The sequence below is a fragment of the Paramormyrops kingsleyae genome, chromosome 3, assembly GCF_048594095.1.
Source record: "Paramormyrops kingsleyae isolate MSU_618 chromosome 3, PKINGS_0.4, whole genome shotgun sequence".
Classification (NCBI taxonomy): domain Eukaryota; kingdom Metazoa; phylum Chordata; class Actinopteri; order Osteoglossiformes; family Mormyridae; genus Paramormyrops; species Paramormyrops kingsleyae.
Window position 1 is genome coordinate 3,759,299 of NC_132799.1, and position 16,326 is coordinate 3,775,624.

At 54.1% G+C, this 16,326-nt stretch overlaps 1 protein-coding gene across 3 annotated transcripts in view; it reads right to left on the reverse strand.

Annotated features, from left to right (window-relative positions):
- akt3a (v-akt murine thymoma viral oncogene homolog 3a) overlaps positions 1–16,326 on the reverse strand; it is a 67,605-nt gene that overhangs the window by 7,471 nt on the left and 43,808 nt on the right. For all 3 annotated transcript variants that reach the window (XM_072709425.1, XM_072709424.1, XM_072709426.1), the window contains 10 exons: positions 12,096–12,221; positions 9,157–9,268; positions 7,698–7,842; positions 7,262–7,393; positions 6,924–6,989; positions 6,420–6,488; positions 4,734–4,856; positions 4,015–4,143; positions 530–744; positions 67–154 (listed from right to left, as the gene is read on the reverse strand). In XM_072709425.1, the coding sequence (XP_072565526.1) occupies positions 67–154; positions 530–744; positions 4,015–4,143; positions 4,734–4,856; positions 6,420–6,488; positions 6,924–6,989; positions 7,262–7,393; positions 7,698–7,842; positions 9,157–9,268; positions 12,096–12,221 (1,205 nt within the window). The remainder of the gene's footprint in view (positions 1–66; positions 155–529; positions 745–4,014; positions 4,144–4,733; positions 4,857–6,419; positions 6,489–6,923; positions 6,990–7,261; positions 7,394–7,697; positions 7,843–9,156; positions 9,269–12,095; positions 12,222–16,326) is intronic.

The following is a 16,326-nucleotide window of genomic DNA, read 5'->3' on the forward strand; positions in this document are numbered from 1 at the left end:
GCCAGCGTGGCATCAGAGCCATTTCGGGGACTCGCCCCCTGGCCAGGAGAGGCCCACCCACTCTACCTTTTTATCGTAGACATCCTGCCAGTCGATTCCAGAAAAGAAACTATGCCGCATTATTTCCTTTGCGTCGTCCGGTCCTCCTCCGAGTCTGCGGAAAAGAGAATCGACAACGGGCTATAATAAAAGCAGAGCAGCTGAATAATAATTACTCTGAGTGGGAATTAGATTACTGGCACACAGATTATCCACAGTGACGGAATTAGCTTCATAGATGTTAACTGGCTTGGGAGCTCTGGGTAGCCATGTCAAGTGACGAGGCTGAAAACAGGATGGGATGGATTATGCTGCCCATCAATCACGGGCAGGCTTAACTCACTACCCACCCGTTAGTTCATCAACATTTCCACTGGGTTAAACCAGGCAGTGACTGACAGAGCCTGTAATCCCTGTCTGGCATGGGTGTGTGCCCATTGGCCACCCGCGAAGCAGCCATCTTCATCATCAAAGCGACCACATCCAGCACCTTTTGTTAGGGTCCTTGATGAGCAGGCCGGACAGCAGCGACTTGGCGTCGGCCGAAAGCGTGCGTGGGAACTTGATGTCCTCCATGAGGATGAGCTCGAAGAGCTTCTCGTGGTCTTGGTTGTAGAAGGGCAGCCGGCCGCACATCATCTCGTACATGACCACGCCCAGCCCCCACCAGTCCACCGCCCGGCCGTAGTCGTTGTCCTCCAGCACCTGGGAGACAACCACCGGTCAACCGATCACATTCTGACGGCCAAGATGCCACAAAGTCGTTTGCCGGCGTGAGAAAAACCTAGATCATTCCTTCATCTCACACAAAGTATCGAGGAATTCAGCGACGGAGCCAAATGATTAGGAAGTCATGGCTGTAACGATCAGGGAGCGGGTCGTGCACCCACATCCATGCAATGCAGGACTGAGCTGTAGCCTTCAAGCTTGTGGTTGGTGCCTACGGCACCAAACAAAGATGGCAGCATTTCAAAGCTGACAACGAGGGGGCGCCATGGAGACCATGTTCATGCTCGCTTCACATGCGAGGCCCTCCCGCTCACAGACCCCACCCTGGACCCCACCCCTGGACCAGTGGATGTATCAGGGAGGTATCAGGACAGTGCCTGGGGCTCCCGCTCCTGTCCCTCTCGTGGGGGGTGGCTGTCATGGGACAAAGAAGCGTGGGGGGATGGACCACCCGTTTGGATGCGGAGGGGCGCCTTCCGAAGGGGAACCCTAATTAATGCATCGGCTTAATGACAGCCACAGCTGAACCAGCGCCAGGTAGCCATATGTTCCAAATTTGACGAGTAACGATGACTCGCCTCATATATACCCAGGGACGAGACTGGAAGCCAGTGATTCCCTGCTTCCTGTCAGCCGCAGGCCATGGAAGACTTTGGAGTCCACAGGTCACACTATTCTGGGTAGCTGTCCCAGTCACCACTGGGGAGGGCAGAGATGCAGGGTGCTGTACAACCTGCTGGACACTGGGCAGGGCAGAAACACAGGGCCCTACACAATGCCTGAAATTTATTGACAATTGATTACTAATGCTAAACACTGCGAGGGCAACATGACACTTTCGGTATTGAAAATAGATCTGAGGCTGCAGCAATAGGCGGTGTGAGTCATGACTGTACCAGATGGGAGATTCTCCCTGCTCATAAAATTCCACATGTTTCAAAGCCGGGTTCCTGGTTCGAGTGGCTCCCTTGTAGCTACGTAGCTGCGGCGTTCGGCCCTGAGGGCGCCCCACACGAACGGACGCGAGTGCTGGGGGCCCGCGAGTGGCCGGCTTGCTGTCGGACTCGCAGGAGCAGCTCGGGTGCAGGCAGGGGACGCGATTAACGCACACGGAGCCAGCCCCCCCCCCCCAACCCATCTCAGAGCCACAGGCGGAGCGGGGAGCCCAGAGGGGAGGAACAGGCCCCGCTCGGGCGGCCATGTGGCAGGGCTGCTGCTCCCAGGACTGGGGCCCTTGGCAGGGCCGGCTGGGGCTGGAGGAGGAGAGAGAGGGCCTGTGGCTCCACCAGCCCCGCGCCCCAGCAGGCCTGAGAAAACAGCCAGCTCTCTCTCTCTCTTTCACACACGCGCACACACATACCCGCACGCACACACACCCGCACACACACACACATAAACGCACACGCACGCACACACTCAGGCCTTCTGACTCCCGCGTAACCCTCTGCAGTTTACAGGGAGGGTTAATCTTTAATGACAAGAAGCCAAAGCTGCTACACGCCAGCGAAAGATAGGAGAGGAAAACGGCGCTCAGCACACGGACGTCGCACGGCCGAAGCCGTCAGCGTCAAAGCGCTCCTACAGACCGTCCGGAAGTTCAGGAAACAATCCGGAGAATGAGATTCCTCACCTCTAGACAGCAAGGCAGAATTACTATCATGATACCAGTAATGTGTTTTTAATATATAAATTTTACCATTAATTATGATTTTACTTGTGAATATTCATCGTGCTTGAATATTCATGCTCTGTTGCCGATCGCCGAGATTCCCACTGAAATGGCGTATGGACGTAGACACCTTCCCGCGAATCCGCGAGCGGCTGCAGGAGAAAACGGAAAAAAAGGGAGAAAAAAAAGAGAAAATCTGAACGGCAGCCATTGTTTAAAATAACCACAGCACCCAAAGTCAGCGCAAACACCGCAACACCCAAAACCTGTCCAAAATGGACCGGAACTGCAGCGCGGAACAATGGCGGAGTACAGGGAAATATGTTTAACGAACTTCCTGATCACGCAGAGCGCTGCGCTGGACCCGTGTGGCTCACAAGGAAAAGAGAAAAAAAAAAAAAAAGGAACACCCCCCCCCAAAAAAAAAAACTACATTTGTCACATTACAGACTGGAAGCGACCCGATACTCACTGCCGTGACACAGAGACCCCCCCCGCCCCGGCAGCTCCCCGCCCAAGCCCAAACCCCCTTCTCCTTCATGCTTTCCCCCTCTCCCCCCCCCCCCGTTTTTAATCCCGGCCACTTTGCATGTCTGCATCTTGGCTCGCCGCGTGCTCTGTTATTTTTACACCAGGACGGCGGTGTACATTTCCAGGTTTTCCAGCCACCTTCCTCCAACCTTCCCCATCTGCCACCATCTGCCTCTGTTTAGCATGTACTTTTTAGTGCAATCACATACTCTTGTGAAAAATAACCAACAGTCAAACCATCTCCTGGCACAGCGGAGGGCCGGAGCCAAAACAAAACCCAGCGCCAAATTGTCTTCCGTACTTTTTCAAGTGGAATCCATCCCCCCCCCCCCACACACAAACACAGAGATACCCCCCCGCACTTGATAAATATACAAGCCATCCACAGCAGCAGCCTGTGTCCAGGGCTCTGCCCCCCCCCCCCCACTGAAAAAGAGCGGTGGAACTACCACAGTCTCCCTGCATCCCGGTCCCGGCGCGTCCGTGGAAAAGGAGCGGAATGGCGTGTGCGGAGAACAGAACAGATTCGCGTGCAGTTTGTGTTTACCGCCACACTCCGCCGTGATAGCCCGCGCCGCGCTCTGCACATGCCGTACGGTAACGCCGCCGCCGTGTGAGTCATGCCGGAGGGTTGCCCATCGGGCTCTGCGCTCCTCCGTGAGTCACCGCCAGACCCATTGATAATAGCGCAGTAGATCCGTTACGTGGTGTCAGCATCCATGGGGTCATGATCCGCACCTCAAGGCCCAGTCCCCCAATGATGACCCCCTCCCCACATACACACACACACACACACACACACACACACACACACACACACACAAACTTCCACATCTGGTGTTTCCACTCCAAGCCTAATTCCTCTATCATCCTTCTGATCCCCTTAACTTCCCAGCTCTACTCACCAGAAAGCTTCAAGTGAAAATTCCTAAAGCTACAAAGACCATCCCATCCAGTGACACCAGCGGACGCCAAAGATTCACCATCCTTTGCTACAGACTTTCCACCCCAGCCCTGAAGGGGGCAGCAGAGGCAGGGCCCCCTACCTCTGGGGCCAGGTACTCGGGGGTGCCGCAGAACGTCTTCATGGTAGCAGCGTCAGTGATTCCTTCTTTGCAGAGGCCGAAGTCAGTGATCTTGATGTGACCGTCCTTGTCGAGCATGAGGTTCTCCAGCTGAGGGTGGGAACAGGGGCAGCAGACGGTGAGGGCAGTTAACAGCCCCAGGCATCACAAAGCCGGTGTGTTTTTTAACGTACAGGATGGGCTCCACACTGTCCGCAAGCCTATCAAAGTACGGCCAGTACCGCATTTCAGAATTTAAGTAAACAGCCTGTGTGTTTTTTTCCCCCTAAACAAGATGGAAAGAGGAAACTTCAGGCAATTTGTCCCCCCAAAAAAGGCCCTTTTAATTTTAATAGCACAGCCTTTTCTCCCCCCCCCCCCCCCAGGTTTTTGGCACTGCTCACACTCACTTAGTCCAAGGCTGTAAGCAAAACACTGTGGCATCTTTTACAGCCGTGAGAGTTTGATGTTTTCCAAAAACCCACTTCCTCACCTCCCCAAACTCTGCAGCTTTTAATTACGTTTCTCACAACCGGAGTCCCATGCGCACACGCACACACACTCACGCGCGCACACTCATATACACACACACACACACACGATCACAGACCAAACAGGAGCAGCTTCCAGAATACCTGATCACCTTCTGCTTTCCTGATTTTATTTATTACCATTATTTTCTTTATTGTTATCCTGGTTACCTTGAGGTCCCGGTATACGATCTTGGCGGAGTGCAGGTAGTCCAGAGCGGAGACGATCTCGGCGCCGTAGAAGCGCGTGCGGTCCTCGGAGAACACCCGCTCTCTCGACAAATGGAAAAACAGCTGCAGGATAAACAGCGGGGACAGAGTCGCAATAATTACTGATTTATTGGGGGAAATTAACACAACACAAACGGCCTCCCGCCGCCATATTGAGATGATAGATGGCGGGGGCCCTCTGAGGACGCGGGCGGGGCCTCCTCGGCAGATGCCGCATCATTTCCTCTCCAGCGGGGCCCGCCGCCGCTGCCGCCGCCTCTTAATGCCCAGCTTTAATCAATACACCAGCCTCGTTAGGGGCGTCTGGCTGCCCGGCGCTCTGCGCGCTCAGGTTAGCGCCCTGCTAGTGCGCCCCCGCCCGTCCCCCATTAGCCCTTTATGTTTTTTAAAGAGACCCCCCCCACCCCCACCCCCTGTGTGGATCCCCCTGCCGCCTCACACGGAGCGGCCCGGAGCACGCCAAGCAGGCAGCTCCTGCTTAATTGATGCGTGGGGCGTTTCGCACACGGCCTCCCGGGGAGCGCTAACGGGCAGCCTGATCAGTCAGGGGGCGGGGGGCGGGGGGGGACAGGTGCGCCTTCATCACCACGCTGGCAGCTGTGAGCGTCCAGGTTTTTGAGGGAGGGTGGGTGGGTGTGTGTGTGGGGGGGGCATACACATACGGATCGCTGTGTGGGGGCGGGGGGCCGGATGCAGGGAGCAGGTGATGCTCAGACTGAGGGAATGAATGAGACATTGTCCGCCTCCTGATTACACGCCCCCCCCCCCCACCCCCGAAACGACAGGATCGCTACTTTAAAAATCGAAGGGTGCTGAAGGTGATGGGTACACACAAGTTCACGCTTGGGGCACACGCGACTCCCCCTGCACAGGAACCAGGTGAAGAGTGAGACTATCTGTCCGGCCGCAATGTGCTGCGTCTCTAACAAGGTACCACTACGGACGGCACGGCACCGGGCACCCAAGTATCACAGGACTCACGCCGCCACTGTAAATATCCAATGAGGGCTGTCGTTGGGCCTCTGTGAGGTCTGGTGGGGGGGGGGGCAGGCGGTCAGTGATTTTCAGGTATGGGGGGTATACCAGGACCTGAAACATCGGGCCACGCCCCCTCCCTCACAGTGGGGGTGGTCGGAGCGGTTGGCCGCCATAAATCTGCCGCTTGTCAGCACTTACAGTAACACCCCCTGAGAAGAGCGGCCCGGAGGGATACCGACGTCATCGGGGGGCGTGTCACCGTCCGGTGTGATGAATGGGCTGCTGTGCGCCGGTGCTTATGAGTGATTCTCTGATTATAAACCCACAGCGGCATGAACTGTAGGAACGGCGGGACAGCGCGAAGACAGGAACTCGCCGGGGAGCTCAGCCGCACTCAGCTGATCGCCATAAATCTACTCATTAAGCACCGGCACGTCTCCTTAACGCTCTTTCCGGGAGGGTGTTTTTTTTGTATGATTGCAGCCCATTCCCCCCCCCCTTTAATTTCAATTCAGGTCCAGAACCCTGTCAAAGGTACAACAGCAGTGACACCACCATGCCACATGTGGCCTGCCGTGTTCATGGCATTTAAGACAGAGACTGGAGGACCTTCCGGAAGGGGGCCCGTGGCTGGCAGAGGCCGCTTACCTCGCCGCCGTTGACGTACTCCATCACGAAGCACAGGCGGTCCTTAGTCTGGAAGGAATACTTCAAAGACTGAAACGACAAGGAGGGTGGGGGGGAGTCAGGGGGGGTCGGGAAGGGGGCGCCGGGCAGGATGGGAGGGGGGGCTGTTCCACTTTACATGAGAGCATCGGCGGTGGCTTTCAAAGCGTGTGGCGGGGGGGGCCGTGTCTTGAAGCGCACGCCTTAATTGTTTCGCTAAACCTGGTGTGCGCGCTTTGCATTTCACAGCAGCATCTGGAGTGTCACTAAAATGGCTTCTCTGTGGTGACTTCACAGCAGATGCACAGCTACATTTGAGCTGTTCATTTATAACAGTTTATTCGCTGAATTATAATTAGTCTCTGGGGGGACCATGTACATACAATCAAAATGTTTGCGTTAAGGCGTGTTGATCCCCCACCCCCTTTCCGTGTACGTTTCTGCGGCATGTCAGATGCTTCCCGAACAAATAAAAGAAAGACTCACAGTTAGGAAAGGGTGTCTGGTGTTTTTTAATACTCTGCTCTCTGTGAGAGTATGGGCCACTTCGTCCTGGGGGAGGAAAAAACAGGTGGTTTGGTTATCGGCCCGTCGTTATGCACTCGACCTCGGATGACTGCGGAGTTACCAAGCAGGGCAAGCGTGAAACTCCCAGACTGAAGATCTCTGAGAACTACACAATGCAAACAGACGGACTCTTCCAGAATTTGCCTTATGAAAACAAAGAACTTTATTTCGTTTCATATGATAGCTAATGCAGTTCATTCTTATTCTGGATGACTGTGCTGCATGGGGAAGGCTGAATGCAGCACACGGACACCCACCTTTGCAATAATGACTTCTTTCTTGAGGATCTTCATTGCATAATATTTGCCGCTGGCCTTCTCCCGCACCAGAATGACCTTCCCGAAGGTTCCCTTACCCAGCAACTTTAAGTAGTCAAAGTCATTCATGGTCTGGAAGACAAATATGGATACAACAATCATAAATGTACTGATGTAAATATAACTCATGAGAAATCCTCAAAATCATTATAGAAATGGCAGACTAAAGCAAAGAAAACCAAATCAAAGACAATGTTTGACCCACTATAAATTCACTTTTGGCCTGCAAACAGACTTGCATTCAATTCTTACAGGAACTGCGACAGTTAACCAAGCTCATGTGGAGGTTTGATAGGGCGTCAGCCATGGACGGTCGTCCCAAAATGCATGAACACAGCAGGCGTCCGTCGCACCCGCCCCATTTCCCGGGCCTCACCTTCCGTTTATGGTGGCTGGTGGAGGTGTCCATCTCCTCCTCACCGATGTTGTCGATCTGTGACGTGGGGCTGCACTGAATCCTCTCCTCCTCCTGTCTTTGGAGTTTGTCAGCCACCATCTGGATGGCATCTGTCCACTCGTCCCTGCGACACGGGACACGGGACGTGTGACCCGGTCCTGGCAGAACAGCCCGTCCCGAGGTCGGGGGCTCGTTCCCGCTCCTCACCCTGCGGCTCCCTCCGTTTGGGAGGCGGTACCTATGCTAATCATCATCGGACGAGCTCGGATTAACCTGCCCATCAGGAATGAGCCCTTTTAACCCGCTGCTTCGACCTACGTCTGCAGTTCCCATCTGCACGTCGTCTCGTATCAGTATTTTAATCACATTGCCTGTGCCGTTTTCAGAATGCAGGGCACCCTAATGAAAGGGAGCCACAGTCACACACCCATTCAGTGTAGACCTGATGGTTACACGCATACAGTGACTATTAGCTAGGACCCACAAGGTCATAGGGGTCATTCGCTCTCACAGTGCTGATTGCTTCAACTGTGCTACAGGGTCAGATCCCACTTTTTTGGTCTATCTCCAGTGACCTCGATAAACAGCAGCACATGGTAATGGCTGCCGATCACGGAGGCAGTTTGACGGGTGCTGTGTGGACCTAGGGGGTGCTTTACAGCATCACCCAATCGCAGAATCTCCGACCTGCATGTAAATGACATGACATGCGACATTCTCAGGCATCTTCAGCAGCATTTCCTGCAGGATCCCCATTTTATCCACCGATCTGCAAAACAAGCCACCCCCCCCCCCAACCCCACCTTGGCACGCCGCTGCCCATCCCCGGCCCGTCTCCCGAAGACCGAACAGCTGGATAATTTATGCCCCTGCCACTGGAAAGGCAGCTCTGCCAGACCACCACCAGCCGCAGAGGCTACTAATCACCTCGTTTGTTTTTTTCGTGTCGTCGCCGAGCATCAAACATTCTAACGGACGGGGGGACTCGGGTCCGGCCGCAGGCCCGCTGCCAGGACATTCTGTCGGGCTGCATGGGGGGGACGATCCACGCCCCAGACCGCTTCCATTTGGATGGCCTCTGATGTTATTTCGGGGATGTTTGGGTATTTATTTATGTTGAGTACAAAAGCAGCCGTGTGCCGGAGGATGGAGCGGCCCAGAACTTTCCGAAGGGCACGGGGACCTGCAGCGCCGAACCATCGCAGGAATGTCACTGAGCTGCGGCCCGCAAGCTGCGTTATTCCTTTCAGCCCCGATGATGGTGATGCGGCCGCAGCCGGACAGCCGCGGTTACGCAGCCGGACAGCCGCGGTTACGCAGCCAAATGGGCTCTAATGTCAGGCATTATGGGGAGGGTGTGGCGAGCCTGGAGCAGTGGGGTCGTCACGGGGGTCACGGCCAAGGTCACGGGCAGCGGGGGGGGGGGGGGGGAGCCTACCTTTCCTCCGGCGTGTCCACGTGGAAGGTCCTCTCAATGACCGTGGTCCATTGTAGACATCTAATGATGAATGTGTTGGGCTTTGGTCGTTCAGTCTTCATCAGCTGGCACTCTGAGGGAGGGATGGAGGGAGGGAGCGAGGGATGGAGGGAGGGCAAGAGAGAAAACGAGAGCGGGAGAGAGAGAGGATTGTTCATACAGCGTGGTCCACATGTCTACTCAGGACACCTTCTGTTCTCCATATATTCTGGGCCCCATCACTGCCACACTCCCCCCAGCGCCTCGGCTGGACAGCGGCCCTCCGGAGCGCCACAGAAAGGTACCGTCCTCTCGCCATTAGCCGCTTCACCCTCGGCTTGCGACCACGGGATTCCAAACATCCTGCCCGTCCTAATCCAGTGCTTAGGGCTCTGACCTCAGGGACGATATCAGGTAAAAAAAAAAAGTGCCGGTTTGTGCCCTGGTGCAGTTTAAATAGCAGGCTTGCGTTAGATCGCGACGGATGAGACATACTTGGACTAGTTTGGGGGGGGGGGGGCAGTAAATACAGTAACAGGCAGGCAGACTCCACCTGCGACCCGCCTGCCTCCTCCACCCCCCAGTCCAGGAAAGCGGGACATTTCCCGGAGGCCTGCAAAGCATCTTCGTCTGCCGGCGGATCCAGGCCAGCGAGGAGCAGACGCATCAGCAGCGGGCGGCATGAGGACGTGTCTGCGGCAGACGCCGGCATCCCCCTTCAGGACATCGGAGGGACTGTGCGGTGCAGCGCTCCGTGACGGGGGCCCGCGGCCGAGCGGCGGACCGCCTAAAGATAGGCAGTCAGGTCAATGACAGCGGGGCGGCGGACGTGAGCACGGCCCCCTTCTCCGCGCTGACACCAAAACGGAGAAGTAAAAATGTGTGGTTGTCATGGCGGCGCCGGTTGCGAACGTGCGGGTGACGGCCGCAGCTCTGAGCTCACAAGAGCGACGCAGCGATTAACAGGCCGAACACAAAGGAAGCTCCCAGGAAAAGAGAAAAGGGGGTTTTAATACCATTATCTGCACGGAAACACAAGTGCTGCTCATCCAGGCATCTCCCACACAAAGTTCCAGAGTCCCATCAGGTTTCCAACAGGCTGGGTTTATCGGCACGGCCGCTAATCACCGGTCGAACCCAAGCACTGGGACGCAGCAGCACATCTGAATACCTTCATCTCCGTCGCTGGCTGCGAACTGTCGCCGCTTCCTCTCATGTCACCTGAACGTCCCTAAGCAGATGGTGACAGTGAGCACCTCCTTCTCCTGCAATTTTTAGGGGCCTTAAGCGCATCCCTGCCTGCTTCCTCGCTTACAGACGGTGATGGGAATCTGAATCTCTGCGAGCCAAACACTCGAGCTTCCTTTTCCTGCTGGAAGCCACATTAACCACAACCGGGTTGGGGTTCGGCTCTAATCGGCCGCTGATAATGTCCCGGTGACGCTCATAATAAACGACACGGATAACCCCAACGATAGGGAGCAGGCTGCCTGCAAATAAAAAATGTAAAAATCACCCCCACAGCACATGGTTCACCCTCTGGCTAAGTCAGAAACAACGCCTGACATTTCTCACTTTGACCCTCTTGTTACTTCTCCTGTCTCTCTCGTCCAGCTATGACTACCACAAGGCTGGAGATGCAAATCAGGGAGCCTAACATGCATCCATAAGATCCCGCCTGCAGATTCCCCGGGAGAAGCAGAGAACGGCGACCGCATCCAAGTGCGCATACGCATCCCCGCAGTTGGAGCCGGACATGGACTGCAGCCCCTCCCATCGCATCCAGAGACTGCGGGGGCACGGCCTAGAGGTGGGGACCCTTTGTCAGTGAGGAGGTGTCACCCCCCCAGCCATGGGCCTTTCGGGGGGGGCACCACCTGTCCCGGGCAGCCTCTTGGCCACAGCTGTGGGGGCGTCCGCCCTCCCGCGGGTCGCAGATTAAAAGCTGGCCACGGCGGCTGACGGATGGACCGCTGCTGGAGCGGCTGCACAGAAGGCCGCGGATGCAGCCCCCCGGCACGTTGCTTCCCCCGCGCCCCCCCACGCTGCCGCCTCGCTGACGTGCGGGGGTCCTGCTAGGAACACGGGCCGCTGCCAGAGAGCCATCACTATGTTTCCATATACGGGGAAGCGAGTCTGGGACCCCTAAGAGCTCCGCTATCGCACAGAGGAATACAGGCTCATGCGAGATTCATGCGAATTAAAAACGCAGCCATACGAACACATTAAAAATGAACTAAATTACTCAGACACTTTAAAATAAGTTGTTTGGAATTTGCATGTGCATAATTCAGCACTCTTCTAGAATATTTCATGGCATGAGGGCATATCGGAAATGAAACCACGGTAAAATTAAAAAACCACGAGGAGGCCGCGGTTATTTTGGAGTCGGGTCCTGAAGGCAAGTCAGCGCATGCTGCCGCCGTCCACCTAATGGGCGGCATCTTTCAAATCCTATTTCAGACTAACAGATGTCAAAGTCTGACGGATCTTACGAAGAAAAAAAAAGAAAAAAAAAAACGAGACGGTTTTAAAGGGCTTAAATTAAAATGTACCCATTTACTGAAAGGAAATATATATATATGTGTGCACATAAAAAAGATCAAACGAAACCAATGAATTTTACGGGGAAACAAATGTAAATAAAATTTGAGTTTAATAGCGCAATATAGAGCAGGCTGTAAAGTAAAAATAGCAGAATAACACAGTGCAGCTGTGTCAAAACACGAGTGGAACAGTGTAAATATAATTAGTACCAGCAGCCTAGTGTCAATTTCAATGTCAGTATAACTGCGGTCTTCATTAAGCTCAACAATAATATGAACACCTCCTGCTGTGGGGAATGTCACAGTGGTGTAAGACGGCGACCGAACCACGAATCTGCGTCTTTCTGACTTAAAGAGCCGCCGGTCAGGACTCACTGGCCACGGAGAAGTTGTTGAGAGGGTACGGAAGGTCAGCATCCTGCGGCTTCTCCTTGTATCCAATGAAGGACCCATCCGTTTTCAACAGGAAGTACCGAGGTCTCCAATTCTTAATGTATTCTCCTGTGGAGAGAGAGACAGACACGGAGAGAGACACTGAATCTGCAACCATGGAGCCGGAGGACAAAGGACAGGAGCGGGAAAAACGTCAGAGAGCTCAGGACCTGAAGGAGAACATTCCGGAAACGAAGGAGGCATCAAACAAATGGCCAGACTCAGGGAATAACTGGAATCTGAGGTAAATCACCTCAAATCTAAAGAGTGACAAGACCCTATCGCGTTAGCTATGATGCCAGCTCTGTCATGTTTGAACATAAAAATGTTTAAAATATTTATTTACCAACTGCTCTTCATTTTTAAAGGATCTTACTACTGTGAGATAAAAACGAAAAATGGATGCATAGCAGGAAAGGGTCAGATATGAATGATAAGGACAGCAAACTCACTTAACCCTTGCAGGCTGAAGTAGCACAAAACAACATCTGCTGAACAGCTGGTCGTGTCGAATTACCATAGGAAACTTCTGGTGCTCCAGACTGCACTATTAAATAATCAACGGCAGGATTACAGGGGTGTCGGCTGGGGGGGGGGGGTGCGGGTGCGAAAAGCAGCCGCGTGCCGCTGACAGGCGTCGGGGGGTGGGGGGGGTAAGTCCCCGTGCACCCGCCCACCAGCGGCCCCCTCCCCCAAAACATGACAAGTCATTAAAGGGAGCGATGGCTTGCCGTTGGCTGGGCTGGGCGTGCGGCACGGCGCTACGCTGCTCGTAACGGCTCCTGGATAATTAAAAGCGTCCGTTATGATGATGGCACCGTCGTGAGACACCTCTGTGGGCCGCGGGGCCCTTCTCTTTATTATAAGGAAACGTTAGCCCCCCCTCTCAGGTGGCCCGGCGCTTCTCCGTTTACACGGCAGACAGCCTGCGGATGGGTGCTGCACTGGCACATACACACACACACACACACACACACACACACACACACACACACGTTTGTATTCAAATCTTCATGGGGACTTCCATTCATTTCTATGGTCATAACCCTAATCCAAACAATGACACCCTTAGCCCCACCCAGCCCTAACATTAACCATAAGTAACCAAACAAAAATTCAAGACTTTTGGCATTTTTAGTTTTTTGATTCCATTCACAGAGTTTTGCAAAGCCGAAAAAACGTTACCCACACGGTAAAGTTAACAGGTTTTTAATCACATTATGGGGACATTTGCCCCCCCACAATGTAACATATACATGACCACGTACCCACAAACAAACAGAGACAGACAGACAGACAGACAGACAGACAGACAGACGCACGCACACACACACACACACACGTGGACATGCCACACAATGCTTCTTTTTAGCTAAGACGACACACACTCCACAAGGGATCGAATGGTGGCTCGGTGTCAAATGGTCCTGCTCAGGATCACCATGACACGGCCCCCCCGTGCGCAATAATAACCTTTACTTAAAAAAAATTAACCACAGCCTTTCTTATGACACAGACAAAAAGCGAAGAATTATGACCCACCTCTTAATACAAAATCATTCACCTTTTTAATTTAAACTCATCAGCTAAGAAATATCAAACAAGATTTAGTCTCTGAACTAGCTTTCAGGAAATCTTAATTTGCTGTAACATAAAGCAAAATTATAAAGGAAAAATACGTAAACCATATTCAAAAATACATACAGCAGAATAAAAGGGCTGTGCCAAGTGCAGTTTTATATAATTACATTTTCAGCCTCATCTCTGCTCTTCATGAACACGGCGTGACATAAAAGCTCTGTAACACTGACAGTGCCGGTGGGGCTCAGTATCCACATGAAACTAGCAGAACGGCAGAAATGACAGTAACTGCACACATCGGGATTTATTCCTGTGTGTCTCCATTTGACTGGACCTTCACTAAGCTGCAGCTGCCCTGAGCCCAGAACCACCTCGGTACCGGCGCGGCTGCCAGAAGCAAACGGTTAATACCGCCGAGAACGGCGGCTCTGACAGGGAGCAGCCGGTTCAAGGCCTTCGCTGACCTGGGATCGGGGGATCCGGGAGAACCTGTGGCAGGAATTTGCCGACTCCAGCCGGGAGGTGCGCGTGGGTACGAGCCGCGGCATCACGCCGCAGGTACTGACTAATGACGCGGCGCAGCGGGGGGGCCACCTGTCAGCCTGCGAGGTTAGCTTAGCGCGCCGCTTGGAAGTTACACGGGCACAGTCGACCGAACCCAGCCACCGTCCCAGCATGCCCTGGGGCTGACCAACTGTCATCCTAACAGCAGGCTTTGGTGGGGTGAGGCCTGTTCCAGCCGCTGTTCTTGATCTAAGCAGCACGAGGATGCTGTGCCTTTCCGACGGCAGACGGGAAACCAGATCTAAAGCCGTTACTGTCCTCATTTTGTCGGCCCTTCCGTTTATTTCTGATTCTCGCTAATATGACTTTGTCACCCATGTGACCAATATCGGGCGTCGGATCTTTGCCAGCATTCAACTTAATTGTGCTCGGAAGGACGGGTATCCGGATTCGTGAAAGCCCAGACATCGTCATCACAAATATGGACCATTTTTGGGAGTCTCTCCCTGTCCCGTACCACTCCAAATTGAGACCGACACTCTGGAATACGCCTCGATAAGCCCGAAATGATGACATCATGTTTATAATTCTTTATAATCGCCGTTCCTATACCCGTCGCTCGAGCCACCCTGACAGCTCTGATCCTTCTCATTTTTTTTTTTTGGAATAGAAAATAAACAACATGTTCTATTTGTAACAGCCACTTAAAGCATAATGACACCAGCTTTTCTTAATTAACACATCAGAGAAAAACACCTGCTCATGTTAATTTGAGGAGACGGAGGTCTTTGCCGGTATGCCGATCCGTGGGTAGGAGGGTGCAGCTGAACCGAGGCTGCCGCCTTCAACACCGAGGAACAGAGGAAGGGAGAGAACGGTGAAGGGAAAAAAAAAATAGCGAGCAGAGGGACGAGGGCTGTCACCGGAGGAAGGCGAGCCATGCTCGCTGCTAATTGCTCAAATCTGAATCCCGTTAGGGGCAGAAGAAAGAATAAAAACGACGAAATCGTGACATCACGGCGATCCCATGGCGCGACACAGAAGGTCGGCATTATTTACCAACATTCGGCACGTTCCGCGGCACGCCGGCTTCCCACCAAAGCCGCGCCTTAAAACACTGCGGTGGAGACAGTGGGGTGCGGAAGTGGGTCTCCATCCAGGACAAGGGGGTCTGGGCGGGAAGGGGGATTAACTTCACCAACAGCGGAAGTCAGCTTCCGGTCTTGGGGGCCAGGGACGGACCCGCTGGGGAGGGACGGACCCCGTGGAAACACAGAATCAGTCTCTGCCTGCGTGCACCAGTAGAAAAGAAACAAAAAATGAAGAAACGAAGACACCAGGACGAGAAAAGTTTTGCGGTGGCCCTCGCAGTCGTGACGCGCAGAGGCCAAACAGCAGGAGCGATCTGGTGGGTCCCGCCGTGTGGCGACCCCCCTCCATTTGCGTGTGGGCGTAACATATCGGCGGGGACACGGCCTGGAGCTGGGAGCCAGCCGGCGGAGGGCGTCTGCCTGCTCGCTCGCACGGAGACACTGAACTTTCTTTGCCCGCCTCATTCCTGTTGCTAAACTCCTACCTCAGAAATCTCACTCTTCCCAAGAGTTACTATAGGACCCGCTCCTTACCCACAACACCCCATCTATGCAGACCTTCGGATTAGCGCAGAAGCGTAGCTGGGGCAGGAGAGTCGCTGTTCAGGCCCAACAGCCCAACAGCAAACTTTAACTGCTCTCTGGCCTCAAACAGCCGCACAGCCCGTCAGTCTGGGGAGTGAATCCTCTTTCCGATCTTCTTTCTCATTTTGAGAGGGGAAAAAAAATGAAGCCATTTGTTAATCAGCCCAAACAAGGATTTAATGTAATGCTTTGGCTGTTGCTGGGCGGATCTGCAGATGGCTCGTGGATGGGCCTGTGACGGCACCAGGGGGGCACGAGCTGCCCGCGTTCCAGCACACGGGCCGCTTGGGGGGGGTGGGGGGGGGGGACCAGCCGGAGAGCGCCGCCTGTGTGTCCGAGCCCAGCCTGGCCCGGATCGAGGGAGCGATCTGGCTGTTCCGGATGGGGTTGGGGGGGGGGGAGCCGGTACCTCG